The 25,365-nt window shown below is 37.3% G+C and overlaps 6 protein-coding genes across 6 annotated transcripts; 5 read left to right on the top strand and 1 right to left on the bottom strand.

Annotated features, from left to right (window-relative positions):
• Nucleotides 1-666: 666 nt before the first annotated feature.
• Nucleotides 667-3,941, bottom strand: LOC106655034 (aquaporin AQPAe.a-like). The gene is made up of 6 exons (XM_014375223.2): nucleotides 3,750-3,941; nucleotides 3,482-3,657; nucleotides 3,252-3,395; nucleotides 2,602-2,835; nucleotides 2,056-2,136; nucleotides 667-1,961 (listed from the first exon to the last, which is right to left on the bottom strand). The coding sequence occupies exons 1-6, from the start codon at nucleotides 3,766-3,768 to the stop codon at nucleotides 1,806-1,808; spliced, it is 810 nt and encodes a 269-aa protein (XP_014230709.1). The 5' UTR covers nucleotides 3,769-3,941; the 3' UTR covers nucleotides 667-1,805.
• A 1,460-nt stretch (nucleotides 3,942-5,401) lies between these two features.
• Nucleotides 5,402-7,287, top strand: LOC106655605. Its single transcript, XM_014376093.2, has 3 exons — nucleotides 5,402-6,085; nucleotides 6,304-6,645; nucleotides 6,725-7,287. The coding sequence occupies exons 1-3, from the start codon at nucleotides 5,536-5,538 to the stop codon at nucleotides 7,138-7,140; spliced, it is 1,308 nt and encodes a 435-aa protein (XP_014231579.1). The 5' UTR covers nucleotides 5,402-5,535; the 3' UTR covers nucleotides 7,141-7,287.
• Nucleotides 7,288-7,683: 396 nt separating this feature from the next.
• On the top strand, nucleotides 7,684-10,036 carry LOC106653292 (odorant receptor 85b-like). The gene is made up of 6 exons (XM_014372696.1): nucleotides 7,684-8,115; nucleotides 8,855-9,273; nucleotides 9,340-9,439; nucleotides 9,510-9,620; nucleotides 9,728-9,886; nucleotides 9,980-10,036. The coding sequence occupies exons 1-6, from the start codon at nucleotides 7,684-7,686 to the stop codon at nucleotides 10,034-10,036; spliced, it is 1,278 nt and encodes a 425-aa protein (XP_014228182.1).
• A 3,325-nt stretch (nucleotides 10,037-13,361) lies between these two features.
• LOC106655698 (zinc finger protein OZF-like) lies at nucleotides 13,362-14,933 on the top strand. Its single transcript, XM_014376219.2, has 3 exons — nucleotides 13,362-13,551; nucleotides 13,612-13,726; nucleotides 13,795-14,933. The coding sequence occupies exons 1-3, from the start codon at nucleotides 13,523-13,525 to the stop codon at nucleotides 14,902-14,904; spliced, it is 1,254 nt and encodes a 417-aa protein (XP_014231705.1). The 5' UTR covers nucleotides 13,362-13,522; the 3' UTR covers nucleotides 14,905-14,933.
• A 1,546-nt stretch (nucleotides 14,934-16,479) lies between these two features.
• LOC111694463 (lipase 1-like) lies at nucleotides 16,480-18,150 on the top strand. The gene is made up of 7 exons (XM_023462835.1): nucleotides 16,480-16,494; nucleotides 16,770-16,947; nucleotides 17,022-17,136; nucleotides 17,218-17,461; nucleotides 17,524-17,682; nucleotides 17,739-17,966; nucleotides 18,048-18,150. The coding sequence occupies exons 1-7, from the start codon at nucleotides 16,480-16,482 to the stop codon at nucleotides 18,081-18,083; spliced, it is 975 nt and encodes a 324-aa protein (XP_023318603.1). The 3' UTR covers nucleotides 18,084-18,150.
• A 591-nt stretch (nucleotides 18,151-18,741) lies between these two features.
• Nucleotides 18,742-24,172, top strand: LOC106653282 (zinc finger protein 558-like). The gene is made up of 4 exons (XM_023462834.1): nucleotides 18,742-18,901; nucleotides 19,110-19,227; nucleotides 19,299-20,049; nucleotides 24,147-24,172. Exons 1-4 carry the CDS (start codon nucleotides 18,783-18,785, stop codon nucleotides 24,170-24,172), a joined length of 1,014 nt encoding a protein of 337 aa, XP_023318602.1. The 5' UTR covers nucleotides 18,742-18,782.
• Nucleotides 24,173-25,365: the final 1,193 nt, after the last annotated feature.

Here is a 25,365-nt window from a genome sequence, read left to right as displayed (position 1 = left end):
CTTTTATATTTGTAGAAAGTTATGGTTTGTTTTATTTTTAACGTTTTATTTTGACGTTTTAAAATTTGTTGAGGGGTTGTTTGAATCTTTTTTAATTTTATATAATCATGTGTATGAATGTGAAATGTTTTCTCTTTTTGTTTTTATGATAAAAATTGTAACTTCATCGAAGAGAATCATAACGTACTATTTATTGTCTATTCTTTGACATCGTACGATGCATTTTCGTATTGAGCAATCAAAAAGTGCGTGTGTACGTAAAAATAACCAATGTAATCATGAAATTAGTCTATTACTTTAAGTATACATTGGGTGGTCTATATTTGACTTATTTTTATATAAATATAACTAAGTTAATCAAACTTACTAATTTATATATTTTTTACATATGAATGTACGACACTGCGATCGGTATAATTTTATACCTAATTGAGCATTTTAATAAAATTGTTATAAATAATATAAATTAAAATCTATCAAACGTTTTTAATTATCCACATCAGTTCTATTCAGCTTTCGTTAACTTCAAAAACTTCAATTTATCTGTTACACGAGCGAAGCGCGTCGCGTTCAAGTGCAATTGTTTGTTAAATGCGCCTCTCTCATAGAAGTCCCCGTAGCGTAACGACCTACCATTACATACACCACACAACGCATATGAAATTCCACGTACATATAAACCGGCCTCGGAAATGCTCACACATTGTATAAGCTGCGCTCGAGTGAAAGATTCGCTCTCGCTCTTATACGATGTTGTTACAAACTGCTGCACCTCCGCGTCGTCGTCGTTTAACACGTGTGCACGCGATAGATAGGCAGTACGAAGAAGAACAATTGGGTCGTCGCGTTGCATGAAGTGTGCAGCTATAAGAGAGGAGTCCTTTAACCGAAACGAGTCTCACGGCTTTCTCTGCCGGCTGCTGTCTTATCCCGCGATTATACACATCTAGTCCTGTGTCACCTCACAGCTGCACACACGGTACTTACTGTGGTGCATGTTTTATGCATACGTTTATACGCAACGACGCCTGATAAGCTGTCTGCGCGCTCGCTGACATAATGCACCTTAGCTGCCGCCGCCGCCGCCTCTCTATATCTTGGGTTATTACGAAATCAAGCCGTGTACTTCACGATCTTGCTTACGACTCGGAGCTTTTTGTCTTTTACCATGTATGTTTTGCGTTTGTTTTTGTTGCTCGATTTTCTTTGGCGCAAAACGACGCATATATTTAATATTTAATAAGTGAAATTAAAACTCGATGCATAACTTAAGATTCAAATCCGGGAAAGTATATTATACGCGCGCGGCGAATGACCCAGACGCGCGCGACTGAAGATCAGAAAGCTCGTGCGGACGTTAATAGACGATAGAGAAGAAAAAAATTAATGTAACATGAAACGCGATCGCGATCCGATTAAAAATAAAAAGTGAGTATAGTCGTTGCATACATCGATGAAAGTGTCGGAGCTTAATTATATCGCGCTGACATATTACAACGTTTGTATATGCACTTCGTTCCTAACTGTCTCTCAACTTTTATGAAAAAAAGAGTAACGAGTAAATAAAATCGTCTAATTTTTACGCTCGATAATCGTAAGTACTCGTAATTACACACGCTACACTTGAGAGAGAAAAATTCAATGTCAATGCTTCGATACGATGGGGAAAATATAATTCTTAAGTGCATTAACGTTCGCGTATACGATAAAGAAAAGTTATAGAAAAATTGTTGTATAAATTTTTATTTCAATACTATTTTAACGATCGATATATGTACAATAAACTCGAAACGATGCCGCGAAGCTTAAATATCCGGAGTATTAGTGGCGATTTCGGACATCTTAACCGACTCGTAATCCTCGTCTCGCGTCTTGTCGGCGTCGTCCTCCTTTATGGCGAACAATACCTGATAAGCCGACGTGCCGAGGGCACCCCCGGCCATCGGACCGACCCAGTAGACCTACATCATATATTTGGGAAAAGTTTAATATTCTTATCGCATTCAAATACAATTATGCGTCCGCGTGTAATAATAATAATTCTTCATGGCTTACCCATTGATCTTTCCAAGCTCCGTTCCACAAAGCCGGCGCGAAGGTCCTCGCCGGATTCATGCTGCAGCCCGTATAAGGAGCCTATACGAGACACACAATAAACTCAAATATATGCCTTTATAGGACGAATCGCATTATAAAAGAGATTCATCGACGAATGTCGCCAAACGTTTTCCTCGTAATACGCGGCAAAGCGTCGTCGCATAGTCGTCCTGTACAGCGTAAGATAGTGCGGTGGGTTACTCGAGCTTTGACGCATATCAAAAGAAGAGCCCACAGGGGAATAACATACGCCGCTCGGTATATACCATGTGCGGCTACGCAGGACTTTCCTAAAGAGAGAGAAAGAGAAGAGCTGCCACTGCTGCTAAAGTTACATCAAAGGGAAGCTGTGCTAGCTATCCTCACGGCACAACTCTCGAGTCGAGTGTATATATAAGCGCGTAAGTAAGATAGTTGCCGCAAGTCCTCGTTCCTCGGCGTGTGATACATAGTACTAGTAGATAGGTATATAAGTAAAGTACATATATATAGTCGAGAGCTTACCGCAGCAAGGGAAATCGAGACGACGGCCATGCCGAACCTTATTGCCACGGAGTCCGTGGTGTGGGCGCAGCGCGGATCCCACGTGGCGCAGGCGCCAATCAGGATCAGCGACGTGCACAGTATCTCGATCAAGATGCCCTGGACTATCGTAATCTCCGGATGAATGACCGTGACGCAGAGCGGGGCCGTCGAGGCGGGATTGCCGTCGCTCATCAAGTGCACCGGAGTCACTATCTATACACGTTCGCAGATTGAGAAAAGAACATTAGATGCGCGAGCTGTCGAATTGTATATGTAGGGCGCCGATCGATCCGAAAATGCATCGAGTAGTATTACGAGAGAGAGAGAGAGAGAGAGAAACTTTCGCAATGTCGCACAATCCACGTATTATAACATTTCAATATCGTTGCTGCTGCCAGACAAGTGTTGAAAGTGTCGGAAATTGGACAATAATAACGACGCGAAATGATACATACGATATGTGCACACGATATATCACGCAGCGAATGCCAATGCACGTATATCGATCTCTCAATTATTTATTACAGGTATTATATAGCTGCTGCTGCTGCAGCGCGTGCCACGTCGTGATATATCGACAGATCTAGGCTAATGATGGTAATTTCGAGAGAAATAGAGATAATTGTCACCTTAATCAAGCCGTATCCTATGGTCGCGCCGATGAACTGCGCCAGGACGTAGATCAGTCCCGTGGGTGCCGATTTCAGGCCGATCATGACGGCCCCGAGCGTCACCGCCGGATTCATGTGGGCCCCGCTCAAGTGCCCGTACGTCTATACGTGATGTAATAACAAACAAATGTAACATAACTGGATCATCGTCGCCCGCTCACTTTCGTAGAAGAATATTTAGAACATACCATAATGAGCAGATTCACCGCCATGCCGAACGTCATGGCGGTCTGGAGCGGCGGCGGTGGCGAGGAGCCCCATATGCCTATGCCACCCATGCAGCCCAAAAATAATAGACTCGCCGTGGCGATGATCTCGGCCACGAACATCGTGAACGTTCCCTCCTGCATCTTCCATGGATCGACTGCGCCAGAGAGTAAAACGTCACGATTCTCTGTTATTTAATTCCCTACTCGTATGCATTTTGATGAAGTTATCGAATCTGCATATGTATACCTTTTTGAATGGCTGACATTTTTAACGAACTGCTTTTTCGGAGGGCAGGTAAATGTATATACTAAAAGATTTTGAACTTTACACAACGATGCACAACAACACTGACGAGGGAGAGACACAAGATTCACATTATTATTTTACAATGGCTTACAAACTAAGCTAGCGTACGAACTAAGAATGAATCAAAGACAACCCGCTTGAGAGCTTCGACGAATGAAAAATTTTTTGCAAAAAAAATTAATTTAATGATAATCCTCGGACTCTCCGTATTGCTACTATTTCCGGTCTGATTAAGCCCGATAGCAGATCTTATCGTTCGATTTCTTTTGACAAATCGCGGTGACGCTAATCATCGACCAATAGCTCGCTGACATTATGACGAATCAATGCCGATCTATCGTCCGTTTCGATTTTTCATTTTATTAGAACGCGTCGGTGATTGATATCTCCAATAAATTATCGAATACTTTTCGTCGAGACACCTTGAATATAACGCAAGAAGTTTTTCCGAACTTATGCAACACCGAGTATGTGAACGCAAATAATTTTGCTTGTATTAAAAAAATTTAAGAATAGGAAGTATAACGCGAGAGCGTACTTGTAAAGAGTATGGAATCGGCGTTGTTCACTTATCTGAATAAACCATCCTGGAAACAATATTTCATCGTATCGCTGATGCACGTTCTGTAAGGCAAGAAATTCATTTTCCCCTTGACTTTGCATGATCGCTGTAGCCATAAATCATATTCAAATTGCAAAAATTTTTTTCCCGTGAGTTTGTGAAGCGTGAATTTGTTACGTCATGAATTTAAAATAATTTGATAAACTCAAGAACTCATTCTTATGAAAATCAATATTGTCATCTATTTCTTTGAATCAAGTAAATAAAGAAACCACTGCAAATAAATTGTCAAAGAGCTTTCTCTAACAATTTTTATCAATCCTATATTCACATTGCATTACTAATTAAATTTGGTATTATCCTATGAATAATTGTAAATAAAAAAATTATTTGGCCTGAAGATACTATTCTAGACTAAATAATCATAGTTATCTATTTTTTACTGTTTTCTTATCCTAATCAGATTTTAAAATCTTACAAATGTTGATTACAAATGTTAAATTAATGGTATTTTCTCAGCATTTTGTAAATCTAGTTGACACTAGCATTAATATATTCAATCAAAAGATGTTGAGTGATAAGATTAAGTGTTAAGTGTTCTGATTGCTATTTATTTCGCAAAAAGATGCAAGAAAAAAAAATATACATGTCCAACTCAAGAGTTTTATAATTTGACTCAAAAGTTCATCGATCAAAGTCAATATTTGTTTTTAAATCGCTGTGAGAAAGAAAAAAAGAAAAAGCAGATAAACCAATTTGAAGATAATTTTTATTTGCTCAACCGAAAATTAATTATTAATAGCATTATTATTCTAATTAAAGATTGATGTTGAGTACTCCAATTACTATTTATTTCATAAAAAGGTGCAAGAAAAAAATGGCCACTTAAGATTCAAGAGTTTCGTAATATGACTTAAGCGTTCATCGATCAAAATCAAACAATCGAACAATCAAACAATCAAACAATCAACAACGTTTTATTGTTGTGAGGTGGGATGTATTTTATTAAATAGAAAACCAAGTCCCCCAATCGCCATTCATTCACGATAAGTACTCTGTAGAACATCGTGAAGCTACACGTATCGTAGAAAATACAAAACGATTTTTATACGCTCAACGTTTTCAAATTATTAAGTTCGTTTCATAGATAGAAAATTAATCGATATGTCTGCCTGCGCCAAAGTTAACGATAATTCCAACGGCTATCCTTCGAAAGTTCATAAGGATTGCACCGATGTCAAAGAGGATAGTCAAACGATCGTGCTTCGACAGCCCGAACAGCTACTCCGACAAGTGCTGGGCGACGAGTTGACCGTGCTCGATCTTCGACAATCGTCACTGGTGCCGACGGGTGAAAATTATGGCAGCTCGATGCTCAAAATCGACGTCGTCGTCAAAAAGAAACCGGACGCAGCCGAGGAGAGGTTGGCTCTGGTGGCCAAAATGTCACCCACCGCGGCCGTTCTGCAAGAGTGGATGAACGTCAAGGTATCGATGCCGAAGGAAATTTATATCTTCAAAAAATTGATACCTACTTATCGGGAGCTGCAACGAGAGGTCGGTATCGCAGAAAAAGATCTGATCGACGTACTGCCGAAATACTATGGCGGCCGATTTTCGCTCGATCCGGATGCTCGCGAAGTCGATTTCGATGCCGCGTTACTGATGGAAAACCTCAAGTGCGTCGGTTACAAAAGTATGGACAGAAAAACAGGTATGTTTCTTTTTTTACTCACCAATATTTTCATAATTCTGTGCGATAACATACATTTTTTTTTAATTTTAATATATTACATGATACGATCTATTCTGACAACATTACCATGTCAGCTTGTCTCGTTTTATGCTTAAAAATTGTATGTTTATCAATAATTTTTAGTTTAGATATTTTTTCTAAAATAACTCTAAAAATATTCAATTCGACATACACAGGTATGGACTATGAGCATGCAAAAAAGGCCCTCTCGAAACTGGCGGAATATCACGCACTCGGCATCGCTATGAGAATAAAAAGGCCAAAGATCTTCAAAGAAGCTCGCAAAGTGATTGACATTATTCCTTTCGACATGAATATCGAATTGTTTGCCAATATAGGTGAAACTATTATGCAAACCGTTTGCAACGATTCTCGGATGGCTATTCACAAGGACCTTGTCAAAAAGCAAATCGACGATAATAAAAATTTCGAATGCTCCTACAACATGGAGGCTGTTGAGCCCTGGCTCACAATACATCACGGTGATTTTTGGGTCAATAATATAATGTTCAAACATGGTACGTAGTCACACTTTTAACGTCCACTGAAAGATCAAGATGTGAATTTAATGACAGATATTGTATCTTTCTATTGCAGACAAGGAAGGACCAGTTGACGTTAAGTTCGTCGATTTTCAACTCACTTACTCCTGCAGTCCCATGAAAGATCTTCCTTATTTCCTCACTGCCAGTCTGTCCATCGAGACAATTAACAACCATTTCGAGGATTTAATCGATATCTATCATGAAAAATTCATCGATACATTGATAACGCTCAAATGCGACACGACGCCGTTTCTGCGAGAAGAATTCGACAAGCAGCTCCGGTACGACTCTAGCAATCAGCTCTACAAATGCATGGCGGCTCTGAAGTTCTTTACCATGGATACAGCTGAAAATAATATTGACTTGAATGACCTGAAACAAACCGTGGTACAGTCCAAGTCAAATACTACATTCATCGACCGTCTATGTCGAATGATTGAAAAGTTCGTCGAAAAAGAATGGCTGTAACGCGTTTAAAATTTGTCAAAAAAAAAGTAAATAGAGTGCTGAACAATTTGTTTGTTAATGAAAATTTTTTAGTAGAAATTGTTCATTACTATAACTAGACGTGAGTCAGGACAGAGCTTTTTATAGAGAAAGCAAAAAAACAATTTCATTTTCTAGTCGTAATTTTTGAAATATTCAACAAAGCATTAAAATTTGACTGTTCTATATTGAAAATAAATTCTCCAAAATATTTTGATCGTATGAAAAAAATTTATTTCATTATTTTTATCTAACAAAATTTTTCAGTAGGATCGTTATCAAGCCCATCACAAAGTCTCCTTATAGAGGAAGCACAAGGTATTAGTATAATTCTTATATTTGAGTTATAATTGAAGTAGTAGAGTGATTTACCCGATCATCATTTATTCACATGAAAGTTTCTTGCGCTGCACGAGTAATCATATGCATTTGGCCTGTCGATGCACTAATAAAAATCAAGGAACTCGATATGTGTGCTCGCGAAACGCTTAGCAACGTCACTCGTCGAAAGCAAAAGCAACAACGATGCCGCCGTCGTCGTCAAAAGTAGCAGCTTCGAAATCGGAGAATGAAAAAATTCCATACGTGAACAGAGATTATCTCCTCGACACGGAGTACGTCGTCAAAGTCGCGAAGACCCTGCTGACACCGATCGGCATCTGGCCGCGCGACGGCGACGACAGTCCCAGAAGCGTGACCATTTTCTGGATGAGAATAGTCGCGGTTTTCAGCTTGATGCTGTGTCTGCTCGTGCCTCACTTCACCTGGACCTTCTTCAAAGCCGAGGACCTGAGGAAATTGATGAAGATCATCGCCGCGATGGTCTTCAGCTCGCTCGCCGTGCTCAAGTATTGGAACATGATCTTCACGAAGAAGGACATTCGAGCCTGTCTCGAGACCATGGAGGATCACTACAGGCTCGTCGAGTCCGAAGAAGCGAGACAGATCATGTTGAAAGTGGGTAATTCATTATTGCGCCAATACACCTGGTAGAAATGCTTGACATTTTATGGCTAGTTTTTGGCCAATGAAAAAATTTCTTGGTCATACGAGGGTTATTCTAATTATTTTTATTTTCTACATTTGAAATGTAAAATGTCAATGATATTGAAATTGTTCTTTTGAATTTTTAAACACTATCCTTAACTGTACTTTTTACCAACATCGGTATTGACTCTAAAAACTTGCTTTGAAGTTCAAAATATTTTGTAGGTCTTCAAGTCAACTAAAGTTTTGGAATATAGACGTTACTTTTTGAATACGTTTACAAACATTTGCATATTAAGATGCATTACAGTAAAACAATGGGACATTAAAACCCAGAAATATTTTTCACCACATCATTGCTAATTCATCAAACCGTACCTTGACTTAAATACTTATTTTGACTTTATCACTTGCAGATTTTACTGATAAAGGTTCTCGCCATCTAGCGGTGTAGGTTTAAAGTGGTATTGTCGAATTTACAGAGTTTGTAAACTGGTATAATTTTTTTGAAACAATAACGTTGTTATTCTAAGGACAGTTGAAAAGCGTTTTTTTTTAAACATAATTGTAACATAAAAATCGCCAAAAACAATTAATGGTGATGTGTTTTAAAATATTTTAAATGGTCGTTTTTTTATTAATGTTAATCATTTCTACTAGCCTTGCGGCTTTTTTTTTTATTGTAAACATTCACATTATCGTATGATAGAACGCCAAGATCGGCCGGCTGTTCACGGTGGCCTATCTCAGCCTGTCCTACGGGGGCGCCCTGCCCTATCACATAATCATGCCGCTGCTGCAGCCCCGCGTGCTGCGCCAGTCCGACAACTCGTCCATGATACCGCTGCCCTACCCGAGCGAGTACGTCTTCTTCATCGTCGAGGATCCGCCGCTCTATCAGATCGTCTTCGTCGGCCAGATCCTCATCAGCAGCATCATCCTGACCACCAACACGGGCGTCTACAGTCTGATCGCCTGCATAGTCATGCACTGCTGCTGCCTGTTTGAGGTGACGGGCCACAAGCTCGAGTGTCTGCTGGACGGCAGGTCGTACGACAAGAGGGCAGTGCGGCCGGATCTGGTCAAGAGGCTCGTGGACATCGTCGATTATCACAACGAAGCCATAGCGTGAGATAAATCGATGTTAATGCTGTTTAGATTGTTTAATAACGATTTTACGTTTTGGGCGAGCAGATACGCCGATACCATTGAAAACTGCCTGAACATAGTTATGCTCTCCGAAATGGGCGGCTGTACTCTTATCATATGCTTTTTAGAGTACGGCATATTACAGGTATATATCTTACTCGTGTGCATTTTTTTTAAAGAATCGAGAAGATACAAAAAATTTTCTCATCTCGTAGGACTTGGAAGACGCTGATTATCTGGGCATGATGACCTACGGTGTACTGATGACATCGATTTTCGTTAATGTTTTTATTCTGTCCTTCATCGGGGATAAAGTCAGAGAGCAGGTACAGATGCAGAATGTAGCCTCGTATGAACAATTCTCTCGATCGCCACGTTTCTAATCGAACGAAGATGGAAATAATTAAATTTTGTGAAAAATTTTCCATTTCAGAGCGAGTTAATTGGCAATTCCATGTACTCGATTCAATGGATGGATTTGCCGAACGATTTTGCATTGAAAAATGTAAAATTCATTATTGCCCGAGCCAATCAGCCGACCAGACTAACGGCCGGCAAACTTTTTGATCTGTCTCTGCAAGGATTCTGCGATGTGAGATGAAATTTGAACACATTTTTATAAGAAAAAAAAGTATCGCGAAGGGATACGAGTAAACTAGTATATTTATCTTTTTGATAATTACAGGTTGCCAAGACATCTATGGCGTATCTCAATTTCCTTCGAACGCTCGAAATCACGTAATGAGTTACATTTTCATGTTCTGTTAATTAGTTCAATCGTAATACCAATTGAAAACATACAAAACACTTCCAAATTCGAATAAAAACGTATCTCTGTGGCATTCCAAAAACGATAGGCCTCAATTTTTATAGAGCATTTATTCATCGGATCATCCATACATGAATCATGAAAGTCAATATAATATACCATTAGTCTCGTATAATAATGCGGAGAAAAGCAAGCCGAAGTTTCGAAAGAGTTCGATGCAGATATAAATTATACTTCGGAATATAAGAATGTGTAATCATGATTTGTTGTAACTGCTGTCACGACTTTTCTACGTACATACACCGCACACACCATGATACACATTGAAGCAAAATTAAACACCATCTTCAAATCAACATATAGTGGAATTATCCTCTGCCTCTATTACTGTACTGTAGATCAATATAATGGTGGCGTTTACACACACATCGCGCGCACATTATTATATACATTTATTTATTCATTTTTTTTTACTATCCGCGTGTACTCCAGGATTGAATTTTTCATATACACGTACCGCACAGAACAATGAACAAGCGTAAAACAATAAAAATAGAAAGAGGCAGAGAGAGCATCGCGTTCGCATTATTGAATATCCATGAAGATTGAAGTGGTCGTCGTCGCAGCTGTGTGCTCTCAGCGGCGGCAGACAGAGTATAATATGGGATCGGACCCGAGCGGCAGCAGATAGTCAATCGGTGCAACGGCTTGAAAATCACGGCCGAGATGCTCCCGCTCGCTCGTCGGCATCGTCTCTCTCTTCATATAGCAATGTATACTCCGAGTGCTTCATGGCTCGTGCATAATAAATTGTCGTTTCAGCCGAACGGTATACGCGGTAATGGCTTTGGCGAGCGACCCCCAGCAGAAGCATTTCAACTTACTTATCTAGGTATATACAGGCATTTCGCTGAGAGAGTATCGTAAGCTCGCAATTATCGTCTTCATTTGCCATTTCGGTCGACGTCGGTACGTTGATAAAACTGTTGGAGCTTGGAGCTTGATTGAAAAACAATTATACGCGATTATTGTCTCTGGGTATATTGTTACGTTTCTCGTGAAATTTAAAACTTTTTTTATCCCTATTTTACTCGATTGATTGTTCGAGAAATATATGTCGATCAACTAATTTTGTCTTTCAGAAGCTTAACTACATTAAAGTTCAGTTAAGCCGCAAGGGAATATTAATTTATAACCCGTTTGAATTATTTTCTGTCGTTCCTTACTTATTTCATTGTGTCTCTGAGGCTTTATACGTTTTTCTTACGACTAACGTGATAACTTGCGTGATTGCAAAATTTCTCACAATTCTCTTTATTAATTAACTTAATTGATCAAAAATATCGGAAAAATCAAGTTTCGTATCTCAATGAAAGAATAGGAGAAAGTTATATTTATTCGATGACATTTTATCAGGCAATGTTACAATATTCACATATATGACACTCGTCGCATTACTCTGAATTTATAAGGATACACACGAGCATTTACACGAATAAGCAATTGCGATAAGCGCGCCTATATATAAATCCGAATCATGATGGCCTCGAGAGATACCTACCTTATACCATACAGCCTTTATCATTCGAGCGGAACTTGAGAGAGCCGAGATCTGCGGCTCCTTGCGCGCCCACGAGAAAGAAAAAAGTCCACAGCAGCCCGTATCGCCGAAGCATTTTACGTAACGAGGCTCTCGCTCTCGTGGGGCTCCGTGCCATAATAAATAATAATATCGATCGTGCGGCTTAAATTTCGCATTGTCTGAACCTCGGAAGTATAATAATACGCGCGGATCAACGTACATATTGTTTTCTTTGCGCTTATGTCTGCGATTGCGTCGCTCGCGGCTACTCTATACTATGCTAATCTTCCTCGAGACTACATGCATTAATACTCGTTTGTATACTTGTGCGCGCGCCTAAAATCGTATCAAGTTGTAAATTGAAAATTTCGTTGTTTTCCAAAGTAGGAAAATTAATTTTCGACTTTCGGCGCGTACAATGGATGCCTCGCAGTCGGTTGGATGCGTAATCGAGTTTCTTCCACAATATGTGCGCGCAGTGGCAGAAGTGAATTCTCGAGTCTCTGCTCGTACGAGGGAAAGCCAATTTATATAAATTCACACAACGTATTACGACGTCCCGAGACTAAATTCACACCCTGGGCAAAGAGAAGAAAAATAGTTTTTTCCAGCCATTGCCGCATTTCATAATAATTATACCAATCGGGTGCGTAATAAAAATGTAAACTATATCCGTCTAAAATTCAGAGCACACCCGTTTCACGCGCGAGATTTGCGTATCGCTTTTCAATAAACGAGTAAACAAGTGCTATATGTACCGCTAAGTAATATACGCATGATATAAGGCGAGAAAAATGTCATGCCAAGTGCAAGCGGAAGTTTGCGTATACGTACGCGCTGCGTTCGAAAACTATTTTGCCAATGATATAATTATATGTACTCGAGAAAAGCCGCCACCGCCACCGCCGCCGTACGAGCAAATTTAATTGCGAGCTCTCGTTAGATAGTTTTATATATAATGTGGCACCAATCGAATGCGACACGAATAATTAAGGAAAATAATTATCCTATCGGTTTTTTGAAATTATGTAAGCCAATCAGAAACCATGGCCGTGTAAATTGTTATCGGTGTAATTGAAAAAATTTGTATCGAACATTCTCACTGATTTTGAGTTACATCATTACAGAATCATCGTTGAAAAAAGTTATGCTGAATAGTTCTTGAGCACTGCAGGGGTAACGAGTCAATTGTACATCAGATTTTTGTGCGATAAATTGACCAATGTAGCTCGTTTGCATTCGAAAATTCAACGATTTTTTTTCAAACTTTCAATTTGTTTTTATGCAACGATGATCATTTTTAAATTAGTTTTCTGAACAAGTACCTACATCAGATCGTACATCACCGTTTATGGTACAATTAAACATAAATTTTACCCATTTTATATGAACGTAATTTATTTCAATCCAATATTGTTAAATTATGGATGGAACTCAAGTTGTTTTGTACAGTATTGCTGTCGGTTCCGAGATATAAGTATTTCTTTTTTTGCGTGAATGTTTCTCCGTATACATAGCTCGTATGCGTAAAGGAATTGTCTGCCTGAATTAATAGAATTTTGATTATCATTTCGATGTTGTTCTAATGGCATGTGAGTACATTTCTGCGTGTGGCCAATCGACAGAGGTGGGGGAAAGTATCGCCGGAGAGTTATCTACGGAGGTACATCTCGCTAATGTACGAATAGTGTGTACAGTCTAAAACGAGGAGCTGAATTTCTTGGTGAGCAAGTGTTTACAAACGGTATCACTATACAGGAGTATAGGTCTTAACCAAAAATCTAGAAGTAGTGATGGCTAATTGAGACGTTTAACCTTGAATATTGCCTCAATGTGCATCGTGAAAATTTACAATTATTCAGCACAAAATCAAGCGAATGATGAAAAGCAGAGAGGACCCAGTCAGGTATAACTTTTTTTTGCATATTTTTAAAGCGATTGCATCAACAATCTCCATTATCCTCAGGGTTAAAGAAGAGCCGAATGAGGATGATCCGGAAGCAGGCAGAAATTATAATTTCAATTTGTCGGACTCTTATAAAGGCAAAAACGTTGAAACATTCGTGTTTTATGAATCACCAGTGAGTGTAACAATTTAAATCATGTTCTTTTTGTACTATCCAAAACTATTACACAATTTTAATTTCAGACAAATCAAATGAATGAGGTTATGTTATTACAAGGAAAATTAGAAGAAAAATTATGTGTAGAATTTGAGTGCAGAGATGTTAAGCCTGAACTGTCATTTAAATCGACAACAATCTGCAAATCAGAATACCAAAGTTCTCTGCCTATTGTGAAAATAGAAAACGAAAATCAGGTTAATTATATTAACGAAAAAATATTCAATGATTTTGAGTGCAGAGATGTGAGACCTGAGCAGAAGTCTTGCGAGCAATATAAGGATTTAGAAATATTAAAAAAAACATCTCAAACCAAATCATCTAATGAGTGTAAAATGTGTCGAAAAAAATATAAACAAGAAGTAAGTCTTAAAAGACATATCAACGCGAAACACAAAAGCATTAGACTACACCAATGTGAAATTTATCAGAAAGCCTTCGAATGTGATATTTGTCACAAATCACTTAGCCACAAAAGAAACGTAAAAAGACATATAAATGCATTGCATGATCGTAGAAAATCGTTCGAGTGCGAGATTTGTCACAAATCATTTGCACAAAAACAACATCTCAAAAGACACGTAAATACAGTACATGAACGTAGGAAACCTTTCGAATGTGAAATTTGTCACAAATCATTTGGCCGCAAAGGTCACCTCAATAAACACATAACAACAATACATGATCGTATTCAATCTTTTGAATGTGAGATTTGTCAGAAATCATTTGGAGAAAGAGGAAATCTAAAGAAACACATCGATGGAGTGCATTATCGTAGCAAACCCTTTGAATGTGAGATTTGCCATAAAACATTTAGAGATCAGAGTTATCTCAAAAATCACATAAGTACATTACATGATCATAAAAAACCCTTCGAATGTGAGATTTGTCACAAATCATTTGGAGAAAAAGGAACCTTAAAGAAACACATCGATGCAGTACATAATCGTAGCAAACCCTTTGAATGTGAGATTTGTCAAAAATCATTTGGAGAAAAAGGAACCTTAAAGAAACACATCGATGGAGTACATAATCGAATTAAACCCTTTGAATGTGAGATTTGTCACAAGTTATTTGTAAATCAGAATCAACTCAAAAAGCATATGAATGCAACCCATAATCTTATAAAATCATAGAAGCGCGAGATTTCTCGGAAACGTGTACGTGCTATAAAAACTTCTACAATCACATGAGATAAAGAGAAAATCTGTAATATTTTCTATCTACAATTTTAGAACAATAAAGTATTTCAAACTGTTAATCGTTTTATTTTCATTATGTAAAACATTTTTCATGCATACACTATAATTTTTCCACAGATCCACAATTGTTCTTCTGATTAACCAGGCCGCTGTTAAACTGATCTTGATAACATCCCATTTATCTTTTTTCAAGTATCTTTGTTTATATCAGGATTCTCGCCTCGAAATTAGAACTCGTTTTTATCTCTGCATTCTTACCCCCATATCTGATTCTCGAACACACAAAATTATAACAGCATCTACGGTCGATTAAAAAAGCTATAAAAATTTCAATTAAGCCTTCTCAACGCAAAGTGTATCTAATAATTTGCACATTATTTCGCTGCAATCGCTCATCTTCAATTAACTATGTACGCTGACCCAGAAATAAACTCTGCATCACACATGATGCTTTTCCTAGTTCATGAAATGTAAAATTTAATAAATAAAGAAAAAATCTAAATGTATTGGGCAGATTTTTGAGGAATTGGGGGGAGCAAGGCTGCTTAGTAGGAGAGGTAAGTTGGGATATATTTGAATATTTCTCCTTATTAATGACTTGAAAAAACATGGTGTCATCGATACAAACACTATATTTTCCCAAATTTGTTTAGAATTTTCGAAATCATCCATAACCCTTGACCAGAAATTGGAATTTTTTCTAAAGTCATACTTACCAAAAAATTATTGTCGAACCTTCTCCAAAAAACGTGTTTTTTTCATCCTTTTTTATCTGTAAAATATTCCAAGAAAATACTTCAGAAGTACAAAAAATTACCCCACTGAAATTTCTGAAAATTTGAAAAAAAAATTTTTTGATTTCCAGCAAATAACTTTTGAAATAATCTACAAAACCATACGTTCTTATTATTAAATAAAAGTTTAATTACTTTTTAAATCGCCGTGAAAATAATCCAATGAACAATTTCAACTTCGAATTAAATGAATTCCTATGATCCTCAATCAAGGCTTTTTGCTACTTTTTTATAATCACTTCAAACATTTTAAACAACTAGATCTACTCTACACGGTTAAAAATTTTTTTTACATTTAATCAATATTTTACTGAGAAATCAAAAAAAAATTTTTTCAAAAGTAATCAAAAAATAAGTTTTTCATGATAATAAATAATATGATACCTGGTTTTAAAACTAGTTTGCGAGCCTATCACAAAGCTTCTTTTGAAAAATTTTTATTGCTAAAAATTACAATCTTCAAAATGTAAAATCATATCGGAACTTTCAGACATCTCTACTTTAATCTATCTATCTGATAATAAAAATAACGATACAGAAGGCGCATGTATCGAAGCAACAATAAAAAAGTACACCTAATGCGTATCAGTATAAGCTCAAATTGTGCACATGTGTCACAGTGAAAGAGAGCGCGCGTACTTTAATTTTTTAAATTATTTTTTATCGCTGTAGAAAACGTTCTTTATACGTTTAAAAAAATAAGAGTTTGTGCGAAATGAAGGAAAAATACGTAATGGAATCGAAAAGCAACGTCGTGATTACGAATGATACATTTGAACTATTCAATGGTTTATTTTACATGCGAATTTTAACACTTCGTCGATTAGGATGGAGTTTTATTATGTGTTTGACTAGTTTTGTGATTTATCATCTATCATTTTTCGATGTAGAAAAACCATCGATTCTTCATCTGTCAGTCGTAAGATAAATTTTAAATCTGTGGATAAATATGGAGCAAAATTATTAATATAAAATATCACAACTATTTTATATACTTACGATCAGGAAGAGATTATAGAGAAAGAAAATTATACGGTCGATAGCGTCGTTATTGAGTCTGAAGACGGATATCTGCTGACTTTACATCGCATACCAAATGAAGATGGACCACCAGTATTTTTGAAACATGGCTTTTTATCGAGTACAGTGGACTGGTTGAAAAGTGGAAAAAATCGATCTCTTCGTGAGTATCCAATAGTCTAACAAGCGACGATTGATGTCATGGCACTTACTTTCAATTAACTCATTTTTGTCTAGCTTACTTTTTGTGGGACCGTGGGTTCGATGTTTGGATGGGGAATGCTCGAGGTAATGCTTATTCCAGACGTCATAAAACATTGTCAACGGACGATCATCGATTTTGGGATTTCAAGTTACTACATGAATATTAATATTTATAAACTGATCATCGCAAGTAATTGTCTAGAACAAGACTCGTATTTTCACACTATAGTTTGCACGAAATGGGTTACTACGACGATGCAGCTTTCATCGAGTACATAAGCAAGACGAGAAATTCCAAACTGTTTTACGTTGGTTACTCATTGGGAGCATTGACGTTTTCAATAATGGCAGCAGAGAGACCCGAAGTAGCTAAAAATGTCAAAGCTATGGTCGCTCTCGCTCCTGCAATTTACATGGGTAACATCAATCATGGATTGATAAACTTAATAGCTATGTATCAAAAAGAACTACAGGTTGGTTGATTGCATTGTTCACGATGATTATCTAGTTATATGAAATAAATAAATTTTTCAAGGCCTTAGCGCAACTGTTCAAGATGCGTGAATTATTTGGTCATAGCTGGGTTCTCGACTACATAGGCAATTATGTCTGCCGATTACATTTAATTGGAGATTTCGTTTGCAGTCAAATATTTTATTATATCCTTGGTTATAGTCCCAAGCAGTTAGATAAGGTGAGTATTTGTAAAAAAAATTAAGATATTATTAATTTCTAAAAAACAATTTACAGACTAGATTACCTATCATCTTCACCAAGTATCCCTCTGGAATGTCTTTTCAATCGTTGTATCATTTTCTGCAGCTTATTTCCTCCAACGATCTTCAGAAGTACGACTACGGTTTGGCTAAAAATATGGATATTTATAACAGCTCAACTCCGCCAAAATATAATATTTCTCGAATTAATATTCCAACCGCAGTATTTCTATCGAAAACTGATCCTTTGAGTACAGAACAGGTAAAAAAATCATGAGTTTTTCGTTACCATTCATATTAAAAATTTAGCTCTAGATGCAAATGTAAATTATTACTTTTTTAGGATGCACTTCGATTCTATAATGAATTACCTGTATAGTTAAGTCTACATTGTGTTGATCGTACTTTTAATCACCTCGATTTCATAATTGGAAAGGACATATCAGAAGTTATTAACACCAAAATTGTTGACATATTTAGTTAATAATATCTATCAATTTTACGTTTATTAGACAACAAAAATGAATTCTTCGAGACTTAAAAAAATCTTAATTGTGATAAAATAAATAATATTTATTTGACTGCGCAATATCATTCAATAAAAATTGATCGTGTAATTGTATTGTTTACGAATAAAAATCCATTGTGAATAAGGGCCAATAAAATGTTTTTATTATAGATAAGCTTTGCAGCTGCATCTTTTTTGTTGTTCATTTTTTGTCTTACATTTTTTGTCTACGTTTGAAAAACCAATTATAATCCTACGAAAATATGAAAAAAATCATTCAGTTTTAAAATAATCATGATAATGCAAGCATGTTCGGGTAACAGTGCGGATGGCATAAAAATTATGGTGTAGTTTAATAAAATGCGAATGTCTGCAATGGATCGCAGACCGCAGTACATGTATCTGCATATGGCAAGTCGACGTTAGAGGGGGACAGTATATCACCAATGAGCTCTCAGTATCACAGTCCCAGAGTCTCCTCGTTAATATACGAGTAGTGTGTTTGTGTATAGTCACAAACAAAGATCTAAATTCCTGAGCAAGTGTTTACCAATTGTTGAATGCGAGGACATGAGAGATGATTGCTCGCGGCGTATAACCTCGAATATTTTCTCGAGTACAAATAGTGAAAATTCACAGAGAATATCGATAATCGAACTCATTATGAATAGCAGCAGTGACAATATTAGGTATACTTATTTTAAGCGTCGTAGTACTACTTTCGAGCAATTCTTATGAATTAATTAAAAGCACGATAGTCGAGGGAATGTCAAGTTATTTTAATTGTTAATAAAATAACTTGGCATCCACTTCACGATCGTGTTTTTAATTAATTCATAAGAATAGGAGGTGCGATGATAAATGAGTGAAATCATACGAAATTCGAATATTTTTCAGGGTAATCAAGAAAGAGCCGATCGACGTTTGGCCAGATGCAGGTGACGATTGTAATTTCGATTCTGTACACATTTGCGAAGTAAAAAACTTCAAATCGTTCGAGCTTTTTGAATCACCCGTAAGTTTAATTATTTAAATTATATTACTTTTTTCCACAATCAAAAAATATATCCCAATTTTCAATTCCAGATAAATCACATGAATGAGGTTATGTCGTCACCGGAAACGTTACATAAAAACATACCAATAGAGTATAGAGATATGAAACCTGAACTGAAGTCTTTAACAACAACCATCTGTAAATGTGAGCATCCATCTATTATGAAATTAGAAAATAAAAATCAAATTAATGATACAAATGAAAATTTATGCGTTGAATTCGAGTGCAAAGATGTTAAACTTAAAATGAAGTCTTTGTCAGCAACCATTGGAAAATCAGAGTATCCAAGTTATCTACCTACTGTAAAAATGGAAAACAAAATTCAGACTCATTACGAGAATAATAAAGATCTGCCGATTTTTATGAAAAAAGAAGATGAAAAGTTAGAAGTTTATCAAGAGAAGACCCGAAACAAATTATCTGATAAGTACAAAATGAGTCGAACAACTTATTCAGAAAAAAAGAATGAAAAAAGATACATGGATAAAAAACACAAGAACGTCAGCGAATTCTTCGAGTGTAGCATTTGTCACAAATCATTTGATTGTAAAAATAACCTCAAATCTCACATACATTCAGTGCATAATCATAGCCAAGGCTTCGAATGTGAAATTTGTCACAAATTTTTTAAATATCAGAAAAACTTAAAAAGTCACGCAAATGCAGTACATAATCCTGAAAACCCCTTTGAATGTAATATTTGTCACAAATCATTTGGACACCAGTACTATCTCAAAAAGCACATAAATACAGTACATGATCGTATGCAATCTTTTGAGTGTGAGATTTGTCAGAAATCATTTGGAGAAAGAGGAAACCTAAAGAAACACATCGATGGAGTACATAATCGTAGCAAACCCTTTGAATGTGAGATTTGTCACAAAACATTTGGACAAAAAGGTAACCTTAAATATCACATAGATGCAGTACATAATCCTGAAAACCCCTTTGAATGTAATATCTGTCACAAATCATTTGGAATCCAGAACTATCTCAAAAAGCACATAAATACAGTACATGATCGTATGCAATCTTTTGAGTGTGAGATTTGTCAGAAATCATTTGGAGAAAGAGGAAACCTAAAGAAACACATCGATGGAGTACATAATCGTAGCAAACCCTTTGAATGTGAGATTTGTCACAAATCATTTGGACACCAGTACTATCTCAAAAAGCACATAAATACAGTACATCTCCATAGCAAACCTTTTGAATGTGAAATTTGTCAGAAATCATTTGGACAAAAAAGTGACCTCAATAAACACATAACAACAGTACATGATCGTAGCAAACCATTTGAATGTGAAACTTGTCACAAATCATTTGGACAAAAAGGTACCCTTAAACATCACATAGATGCAGTACATAATCGTAGCAAGCCTTTTAAATGTGATATTTGTCACAAATCATTTGGATACAAGTACGTCCTCAAAATTCACATAAATGCGGTACATAATCGTAGCAAACCCTTCGAATGTGAGATTTGTCACAAAACATTTGGAGAAAAAGGAAATCTAAAGAAACACATCGATGAAGTACATAGTCGTAGCAAACCCTTTGAATGTGAGATTTGTCAAAAATCATTCGGATGCCCGAGTAAACTCAAAACGCACATAAATACAGTACATGATCGTATTCAATCTTTTATCGAAAAATATTTGGACAAAAAAGTAAGTTTAATAGACACATAAATAGTACATCATCATAGCAGACCCTGCGAATGTGAGATCTGTCACAAATCATTTGGGCACAAGAGTAACCGCGAAAGACACATATATTTAGTACATGATCGTAGCAAACCGTTCGAGTGTGGCATATGTCACATATCATTTGGATACAGAAGTCGTCTCAAATATCACGTCAATGCAGTACACGATGGAATCAAATCCTTTGAGTTTGATATTTGACACAAATTATTTGGATAATAAGTAACTTCAACAAACACATAAATATAGTACATGAAAGTTGAAAACCCTTTGAGTGTGAGATTTGTCAAAAATCATTTGGATATGAAAGTTAAATCAATTGACATAAATGAAGTTCGTAATTATTGCAAACGAAGGTAAGATTTGTCACAAATCATATTAACACTGAAATCTACTCATAAGGCACAATTTGCACATTATTCTCTCAAATCGTGGTGCCAACGATTTGTTTTGAGACATCTGGACACTATGAAAAATATTAAAATCTTATTAGTACTCAACGTAATTTAAAAAAATTTTGTTCAAAAACATTTTATAACTTTCCGAAGAAAAATAAATTATCCAAACTGCATTCGTTTTCTCAATACCTCGTCAAAATTATTTTTCACCCTTTGTACAGAGCTTTCTCAGTGAGGGAACCAAATCGAACTGTTCAATTACACATGTTAAATAAAAACAATCCAAGAAATTGTCAACAAATATTCATATTGAAACTCGATTAATCTCTATTTGATACAAAACATACGCATGGTCCGTTGGGTTTTTAAGGCATCGAGAAACGTCGAGCTGTATAGGTGCTTACGCAAAATTGAAGATTTAGTCGACTCGAGGAACACGGAGTTATCGATGCATGTTTTGAACAGCAATAAATACCGACGCGTCTTACCGTGCATCGAACGAACGAACGCTTATACGCCAACTCAGTTGTACAGGAAGACGCCTCGAGCTCGACCGTTAAATCTCGAGTTGTAGGACGCGAACGTATTTCGTCGATAGTGGCGCGTATCTCCCGAAGATATCGAGCTTGCATTGCACATCATCCCGGAAATTCGAATCGCGTTTGTGTGCTTTTAACAAAGAAACTTTGTCGTCTCGCTCGTCACGCCGACGCGCAGCTTGGATCAACGTGCATCACCGCACCCGCTCACATTTTTTCTCCTAACGAGATAAAAAGCTTCGTACAAGGCATAGAGAGCATCGTTGAGGTTGTTTTAAAGTACGTATACGCGAGTATAAAGCTCGCGAGGAATCGGAGCGGCTGCTGCAGTGCGCGCAAGAGTTGTTGGCGCTGCTGCGCCCGCTGCAGCCGAGCAAGCCTAGAAGCATAATGAGATGGTATAAGCTATACAAGTTGAAAACTCGATTCAGCACATAGGTATATATATTCCAACGGCGAAGCTCGAAGCGTCCGCAAAATCAGATTAGATTTCGAGCTCGGTGTCCTTTGACACACTAAGGGGGATATACGTCCGCGCCATGTGCTTGTGCGCGTCCAACTCGACTACAGCTTACGTAGTATGGGTGTGTGTATGTGTGTACGCCTGCACAAGAGAGTTGGTCGTCGTCGTCGGAGTGGTATAAAGGAAGATAACTCGTTTCACGAGGATTAACGCAAAGTTTACGTATAGAGAGGGACGAGAGAATACGCACGAAACGGCGCCAGTCCAGCCTCGCCCCTATTATATATACAGGCAGCTGGGCTATATACTTATACATTATCCTCTACTTTGTAAATCCACTCAGAAGAGTACTCGCGCGCGCGGGGGTGTGGGAGATCCTTTTTGTTCGCAGCGGCTCTTATAACAAAGTCCGGATCGGCGCGCGCACATTTCGCGACGATAAATCGATTAGCCCGCGCCTAACTAGCTCATACAATTTATTAGTTTAACCAAACTTTCCCGAGGGCTGTGTGATTCGGATTGCGCGCGCGCGACGATCCGCGTCCTTATATAGCGTTATCACGTGCGCGCACTAATGGCTTGTTTTCGCGCGAGAAAAAAAAACTCGCGAGAGGGAAAAAAAGGAGGCCGGTTCCACGCGTGAGTTCGGTGCTCGCGAGATATACATACATTGACGAAATTGAGCGCTGCTGCATACACACGCGCGCAAGTATAGGTTCGATACATTTTGAGGCCGTTGCGAGATCGGCCGCATAATAAATCAACGCGGACACCGACACCCGAGGCATGAGGTCCGTGCGGATTCGATCACACCTGTCACGCGCGCACAAACGTATCGGCATTTGACCCCGTTTTACAATAATGTGTCGCTGCTGTTACTGCCGTACGGGCCTGTATCCTAATCCACGCGACGTATACTTATATGCGCGCTGGCCCGCATACAGTGGCCAATATTCATCGGGCAGCAGTAGCTGGCAAAAAATCTCGGACTCGATCGGACCCGCGTCGCTCGTGTCAGCTACACACATCATACTAAATTGCGCATGTTCGACATTCACGCGGGTGGCTGCATTATTTTTTTTTTGGAGCTCGCTTTCGATCGCGCAAACAAACTGTGATAGAATGTATAATGTGGTATAAGCGGTTTAATAGACATATACAATTATTTTGACTTTGTCCCTAGCAGATTTACAGTTTATGGTAATCGCCATCTATCGGTGGTCTTACTATACGAGTTTATTGGCATAACAGTGAAATGCTTTTTCCCACTTTGTCGCTTCAGATTGGGCTTTTTACTCCTTTACATATACGTGTTTGCCTGTGTGCCGTAAGTATCATTTCAAGATACAATCAAATTGCCGAATAACATTCTTATAAAGCATGCCTTGACTTATAGAATTATGTTTTATTTTCCGCTTGCAGAGTTACGAAGTGTTAATGACGAAGGTTAGCTTTGATTAAGGAGACACACCCTTGTTAAATCCTGCATTATTTTATGAACTAGTAACTTTCAGGCGAGCTTCGCACGCGTACATTTTTCAGTCAGTTTCGAAAAAGTTGCTATTTCGACCGTAGATGTCACTTTATTACGTTTCGACTCGAGTCAAAAGTCAGTCGACCAATCAGAGGTCGAATAGATTGGCTTCACTATTAGGGTCATCATTATTTTAAAAGAGGATTTTAAGAGAGGATAGAAAAACATGAAAATGAAATGTTAAAATTGAAATTTTTGTTTTTGATGTAAAATTATGATTTTTCAACTCTTTTTCAGATCAGAATCAGAAAACATGTCTCTAGTATCTTTTATTATTTAAATAAGTCCAGTGCATACTCAAACTTACTCATCATTACAAAGCTCTATGCTGCTTGAATCCGAATGGAATCTTTGACGATTCTTGATTCTCGATGCCTTAAAATTTTTGTAATAACATTCTCTTGGAACGTCAAGCTCTGTAAGTTTGATACGAAAGCAAAAGCCATCGTTACATATTATGCTGCACCCAAGCATATTATGCCAAGTGTAATATAACATATAAACATGATCGAGAAATCCTATTCAACGTTAGCTAATTGAGTTTAATTTTTAAACGCGTACAGCTATTAATTTTTCCGTTTTCTCGAGCGAGACACACTAGCCTCCGGTATAATTTTTTTTTTATAACGCAGCTAAATTTACGTTTAGATTTTGATGAAATGTTATTTACCAACCGCACCCTTTACCATGGAATAAACGGCGTTTTTTCGCGACGAAAATAAGCTGCTTGTCAACGTAACTCGAATTCCGAACCGACGAAATGTTTACTTCTGATTAAAATCGAAAGTATTTCCAGTGCATTAAGTTAATTATATTAGTGCCACATTTATAATGTGCTCAAAAGTATAGAAAACAAGTAACTGCTTAATTTTACCGAAAAAAATCAATTGAATATTACATACATCGCGACCAATTTGTATCGTAATAACCGTTCACATTTCTGATTCATCTTTCAATATACGATTCCGTTGGCTAATTGGCTCGACTTTAAATTGTTCGGCACTGCGTTTTGCAGCGGCTAATGTTCATATTATTACGACACATGTATTAAGCTCACGTTCGAGTTGGAAAATCGTTAAGGAGGGTATGGCTTAAAAAAATCGAGAAAATATCTTCCGTTTAAAGATACGTACGCATATATAAGACGGCATCCTTCAAAAATGTTCTACAATAATTTTTTACACTGTAATATACAGCTGTACACATTATAATGTAATACGATACTTGGGCCGCGCTAGCATTAATGACTGAGCTATGTGCAGTCTATACACGCGACACCTCGATGTACATGCCATATACATCTCGGAGCTGCAAGTGAACGCGTGCGTAAGTACGCACACGAAGGATAATAAGGGTATTTACGATAGCGAAATTGAAAAGAAAAAACAAAATTAGAAAGGAAAAGTTATAAGGCGCAAAAACGATTAGCTCGCTTAATTCCAATCTTAATTTTTCA

The sequence above is a fragment of the Trichogramma pretiosum genome, unplaced genomic scaffold, assembly GCF_000599845.2.
Source record: "Trichogramma pretiosum strain Unisexual culture from Peru unplaced genomic scaffold, Tpre_2.0 scaffold1, whole genome shotgun sequence".
NCBI lineage: Eukaryota > Metazoa > Arthropoda > Insecta > Hymenoptera > Trichogrammatidae > Trichogramma > Trichogramma pretiosum.
This window is presented reverse-complemented; position numbering and strand designations above follow the sequence as displayed.

Bases quoted from the DNA above. Each gene is read 5' to 3' on its own strand.
- LOC106655605 (XM_014376093.2), top strand. From the start codon at position 5,536: ATGTCTGCCTGCGCCAAAGTTAACGATAATTCCAACGGCTATCCTTCG. The intron at 6,086-6,303 runs GTATGTTTCTTT...CGACATACACAG, and splicing joins AAGTATGGACAGAAAAACAG to GTATGGACTATGAGCATGCA. The intron at 6,646-6,724 runs GTACGTAGTCAC...TTTCTATTGCAG, and splicing joins TAATATAATGTTCAAACATG to ACAAGGAAGGACCAGTTGAC.
- LOC106655698 (XM_014376219.2), top strand. From the start codon at position 13,523: ATGATGAAAAGCAGAGAGGACCCAGTCAG. The intron at 13,552-13,611 runs GTATAACTTTTT...CATTATCCTCAG, and splicing joins AGCAGAGAGGACCCAGTCAG to GGTTAAAGAAGAGCCGAATG. The intron at 13,727-13,794 runs GTGAGTGTAACA...TTTTAATTTCAG, and splicing joins TCGTGTTTTATGAATCACCA to ACAAATCAAATGAATGAGGT.
- LOC106655034 (XM_014375223.2), bottom strand. The intron at 2,836-3,251 runs GTGACAATTATC...GAACGTGTATAG, and splicing joins TAGGATACGGCTTGATTAAG to ATAGTGACTCCGGTGCACTT. The intron at 1,962-2,055 runs GTAAGCCATGAA...TATATGATGTAG, and splicing joins GAGCTTGGAAAGATCAATGG to GTCTACTGGGTCGGTCCGAT.
- LOC111694463 (XM_023462835.1), top strand. The intron at 17,137-17,217 runs GTTACTACATGA...TTCACACTATAG, and splicing joins CATCGATTTTGGGATTTCAA to TTTGCACGAAATGGGTTACT. The intron at 17,967-18,047 runs GTAAAAAAATCA...TTACTTTTTTAG, and splicing joins ATCCTTTGAGTACAGAACAG to GATGCACTTCGATTCTATAA.
- LOC106653292 (XM_014372696.1), top strand. From the start codon at position 7,684: ATGCCGCCGTCGTCGTCAAAAGTAGCAGCTTCGAAATCGGAGAATGAA. The intron at 9,274-9,339 runs GTGAGATAAATC...TTGGGCGAGCAG, and splicing joins TATCACAACGAAGCCATAGC to ATACGCCGATACCATTGAAA. The intron at 9,440-9,509 runs GTATATATCTTA...CTCATCTCGTAG, and splicing joins TAGAGTACGGCATATTACAG to GACTTGGAAGACGCTGATTA.
- LOC106653282 (XM_023462834.1), top strand. From the start codon at position 18,783: ATGAGAGATGATTGCTCGCGGCGTATAACCTCGAATATTTTCTCGAGT. The intron at 18,902-19,109 runs GTATACTTATTT...AATATTTTTCAG, and splicing joins AGCAGCAGTGACAATATTAG to GGTAATCAAGAAAGAGCCGA. The intron at 19,228-19,298 runs GTAAGTTTAATT...TTTCAATTCCAG, and splicing joins TCGAGCTTTTTGAATCACCC to ATAAATCACATGAATGAGGT.